Below are 5,000 nucleotides of genomic sequence, written 5' to 3' on the forward strand. Positions count from 1 at the left end.
TCTTTCTCTTTCTCTTTCTCTTTCTCTTTCTCTTTCTCTTTCACTCTCTCTTTCTCTTTCTCTTTCTCTTTCTCTTTCTCTTTCTCTTTATCGTTCTCGTTCTCGTTCTCTTTCTCTTTCTCTTTCTGTCTCTCTCTTTCTCTTTCTCTTTCTCTTTCTCTTTCTCTTTCTCTTCTCTCTCTCTCTCTCTCTCTCTCTCTCTCTCTCGCTCTCTCTCTCTCTCTCTCTCTCTCTCTCTCTCTCTCTCTCTCTCTCTCTCTATATATATATATATATATATATATATATATATATATATATATATATATATACATATATATATATATATATATATAGCAACCCTATAAAAGACAAGAAAACAAATACACGAACCACAACCGGCTCCTCCCGACCACCGACCAGCGCTCGCCAGCTCGTTCCCTCAGACGTCCAAGTATGTTGTGAGCTCCTTCCCCGTTGTTCCCTATACCATGAGGAAGGGTCGAACCATGAGCTGCGAACCCTTAATGTGAATCTGAACCCGACGAAGCATATACAATTCGGACAACAATCCCCATAAAGCTATGTCTTGTGAAATGAAAATCCGTAGTCGGGTGAGGAGACTAGCGCAGGTCGATGCTCAGGAAGCAGATGCCGTTATCATCTCCAGCATCATCACATCTCCCTCCTTAAAAGAAAAAAAAGTCATTAGACTTTTTTTATTATACATTTTACATACATTATAGCTTAATTATGTCTCCATTTAATACACACGAATCAACGAAAAATAATATTGACATCCTATTATTTTCTTATAAACAGGGTAAACAAGAAAACAACTATAGCGATACATGGACATAATACTTCACCATGAACAGAAACATCATATGGTAACCACAACACTGATGTATTTTTCTAAACGACAGCATCTGCGAACAAGTCAAAATTAGTACAAATCACATACATTAGGAGAGGAAGTGAGATGGAGATGATTTACACATTATTGAATTTGTTTTCTAGATAGAACATCAGCAATTACATTTTCTTTGCCTTTTATATGGTGGATATCAAGGTTATACTTCTGCAATTCTAAGCTCCACCTCATGATTCTCTGGTTTTTAAAACTCATCCTGGATAAGAAAACCAAGGGATTGTGGTCTGTATAAACTTTAAGGAGATGTAAGGCAGGATAGACATATACTTCAAAATGCCTGAGTGCTAGAATGAGACCCAGAGTTTCTTTTTCCACAGTTGAATAATTCTTCTGATGTTTATCAAATTTCTTTGAAAAGAAACATACAGGGTGATCAATACCTTTACTATCAGCTTGACACAGCACAGCTCCTGCTCCGATGTCACTCGCATCCACATACAAAATGAACGGTTTATCGAAATTGGGAGAAACGAGAATGGGAGAGGAAACTAGCATTGCCTTTATCTTTTTGAGTGCAGCTTCGCACGATTCCGACCATTTGAATTTTACTTTTTTCTTTAGCAAGTCTGTTAGTGGGGCTACGACATTCGAAAAGTTCTTACAGAATCTGCGGTAATATCCTGCCATGCCAAGAAACCTCATCACTTCTCGTTTCGTTTTTGGTACAGGATAATTATCGATTGCTTCGATCTTTCCACTCAAAGGGCAAACTTGTCCTTGACCTACAGTATAGCCTAAGTAAGTAACCTTTGCTTGAGCAAAATCACTTTTGGCGAGGTTTATTGTCAAGTTCGCCTTAGTTAGCCTATCAAACAGCGCCTGTAGCTTGGCTACATGATCCTTCCAGCTATTTGTGTATATAATAACATCATCGAGGTAGGCCTTACACCCATCAATGCCAGCAATTATACTGTTAATTAGCCTCTGGAAAGTTGCAGGAGCTGTTCGAAGGCCGAACGGGAGGACGCAGTACTGATAAAGACCATCAGGTGTTACAAAAGCAGAGATGCGTTTCGCACGTTCTGTGAGAGGAATCTGCCAATAGCCCTTTAACAAATCAATTTTGGTTACAAATTTAGCATTACCCACTAGATCAATGCAATCGTCTATCCTGGGAATAGGATAACTATCATCTCTAGTTAATGCGTTCACACGTCTGAAATCCGTACAGAAACGCATAGAACCATCTGCCTTCGGAACTAATATACAGGGGGAACTCCACTCACTCATGCTAGGCTCAATAATGCCATTTTCTAACATGTAACTTATTTCTTCCCTTAACTGGCTATGTTTTAAAGGGTTGATCCTATAAGGATGCTGCTTAACAGGCGGATTACTACCTACATCAATATCATGATATAAGAGATGAGTCTTGGTTGGGACATCAGAGAACAAATGGGAGTACTCATGCAGCAGACTACTTAACTCATCTTGCAGAGGTTCTGATAAATGTTTAATCTTACATGTTAAGTCATTCAAAATTTCTGAGTTACACAATTTAGAGTGAGGCACACTATCTAGAGAATCATCATCCTTCCCATTACATGCTTTCACAGTGTCTATAATTTGAGTCACCAGAATTTCTGCACTTTCACCCTTATTTTCACTCATAGGAAAATCATTACGTTCAAAATATGGTCTCATCTGATTAATGTGACACAATCGCGACTTCTTACGTCTACCAGGAGTTTGTACAACATAGTTTAAGTTACTAATCTTTCTCTCTACGACATAAGGACCAAAGTACCGTGCTTTTAGCGATGGGCCAGGCACAGGTAAGAAGACCAGCACTTTATCCCCTGAGGAGAAAGATCGAGGTCTAGTATTCTTATCGTACCACGACTTCATGCGTCTCTGGGCCTCACTTAGATTTGCTCTTGCCAGTTCACAAGCTTTAGTTAGTCTACATCGAAAATCCATCACGTACTTTAAAATGTTTGAGTCACCCTCACTAAACCACTTTTCTCTCAAAAGCCTGAGGGGACCTCGGACTTCGTGGCCGAAGACTAGTTCGAATGGACTAAATCCTAAAGACTCCTGAACACACTCTCTAACCGCAAACAGTAACACGGATATACCTTCATCCCACTCTTTCTGTGTCATAGCAGTAAGTTCTGATCATATTCTTGAGAGTTTGGTGAAACCTTTCTACTGCGCCTTGGGATTCGGGATGATAGGCACTTGAAATCTGATGTTGAATCCCTAAGAGTTTCATTGTTTGTTGAAAGACCCCAGATAAGAAATTACTGCCCTGATCTGTCTGAACAAACTGAGGTAACCCATACGTGGTGAAAAATTTAGTTAAAGCCTTCACAATTGCAGAAGTACTTATTTTCCTTAAAGGAATCGCTTCAGGATAGCGAGTCGTCTGGCACATTATCGTCAAGAGATATGCATTACCAGCCATGGTCTTCGGAAGAGGACCCACACAGTCTACAATAACTTTGCTAAATGGCTCAGACATCGCGGGTATCGGGTACAGCGGGGCGGCAGTGATTTTCTGATTCGGTTTGCCGACCACCTGACAGTTATGACACGTCTTACAGTAAAGTGCTACGTCTTTCCTCATACCCGGCCAGTAAAAATATTTCTGTATCCTATTACAAGTCTTATTAATACCAAGATGTCCTGCCATTGGCGAGTCGTGAGCTAAACTCAGTATCTGTCTCCTATAGGATCGCGGTATGACAATCTGATGCACCGTGAGCCAATCGTCCCCAGCAGACACGTGTGAAGGTCTCCATTTCCTCATTAGAATGCCATCCTTCTTATAATAACCCGTGGGAACATCCGATATTTCGGTATCTATCAGAGCTGACTCAGCAATCTTACGTAATTCCGCATCTACTTTTTGCTGATCTATTAAATTCTTCCTCTCTACGGAGCAAGTACTCAGCTCGTCCGCAACCTCACCGTTATCAAATTCATGGCAAAACAACGAGTTTAAATCCTTACTAAAGTCTTCCTCCACATCGTCACATACCTGTAGTTTTTCAATCTGGTTTTCACTCACAGTGGTCACACTACCTTGTCTCTTCTCGTCCTCACGACTCATTTCCACCACTCTCCTCATTGCTCTGGTAACCGCACATGCCGGGTACATCTCCGACTCATCCAGTTGCACACTGCTGCAGTCCAGATCTGGGGCACTCAGAACAATAGGATTATTTATGCCACAAAACACCTTTTCTTTTGCCAGGTCATTTGCGAGAATAAATGAAACCCCTTCAAGAGGAAACTTAGACACTACTCCGACTATAATATCCATGTCAATATAGTCACATTTTAAATGAACACGGTGAAGAGGAACACTCATTTGTCCACACTCGATTCCAGCTAATATAGCATTAGCGCCAACCGAGGATTCCTTTGATAGAGGTAGCATACCTTCTAACATTAAAGACATTAAAGAACCTGTATCTCTGAATACAATCACAGGCTTCTCGTTACCTTCTTCACCGACCATGGATACCGTCCCCTTTGAACAAAAGGGTCGGAATTCTGCTCTTACTTTCCCTATACTGTGGACATTATTATTAAGGTTTATATCATCTGAATCCCTAACACTGGCAAGAGCTGTTGGAACATCCTTGGAGCGTCTCTCTTTAAGAAACCAACAATTACTCTTAGTATGCCCCAAAAGATTACAATTAAAACACCTAATGGGTCTTCTCTTATTACCATTGGAACTCTGGCCAGGGCTGGCCGTGCCCTTTTTATATTCATTTATATTACCTGTCGGTGGAGACGATTGTGGTGACATATTACCCTTTGTAAAGTTATCTTTCCTCTGTCCTTCGATACTAGTTGGCTTATGTATAAGAGAAAAATCTTCTGCCATACGAGCTGTTCTGTCTAAATCATTCACTCTGTTTTCATTCAAATAAATTCTAATTCTTTCAGGCACACATTTCTTAAATTCTTCCACAAGCAATAGTTGACATAATTTATCATAGTCCTTAAAGATTCTCTCACTTTCACACCAACGTATAAATAAATCAGCTTTTTCCCTTGCAAATTCAAGATAATTCTGACATTCAGTCTTACGCAAACTACGGAATTTCAATCTGTAGGCCTCAGGTACTAA

The 5,000-nt window shown here is 40.2% G+C and overlaps 1 protein-coding gene across 1 annotated transcript in view; it reads right to left on the reverse strand.

Moving 5' to 3' along the window:
- LOC138862844 (uncharacterized) overlaps positions 1 to 5,000 on the reverse strand; it is a 12,874-nt gene that overhangs the window by 7,283 nt on the left and 591 nt on the right. The window contains exons 1-3 of the mRNA XM_070126018.1: positions 3,161 to 5,000; positions 1,019 to 3,027; positions 831 to 908 (exon numbers count right to left, since the gene is read on the reverse strand). The exon at positions 3,161 to 5,000 is cut by the window's right edge and continues 591 nt beyond it. Coding sequence (XP_069982119.1) covers positions 831 to 908; positions 1,019 to 3,027; positions 3,161 to 5,000 — 3,927 coding nt within the window. The remainder of the gene's footprint in view (positions 1 to 830; positions 909 to 1,018; positions 3,028 to 3,160) is intronic.

Source organism: Penaeus vannamei, chromosome 10 (assembly GCF_042767895.1).
Source record: "Penaeus vannamei isolate JL-2024 chromosome 10, ASM4276789v1, whole genome shotgun sequence".
Lineage (NCBI taxonomy): Eukaryota > Metazoa > Arthropoda > Malacostraca > Decapoda > Penaeidae > Penaeus > Penaeus vannamei.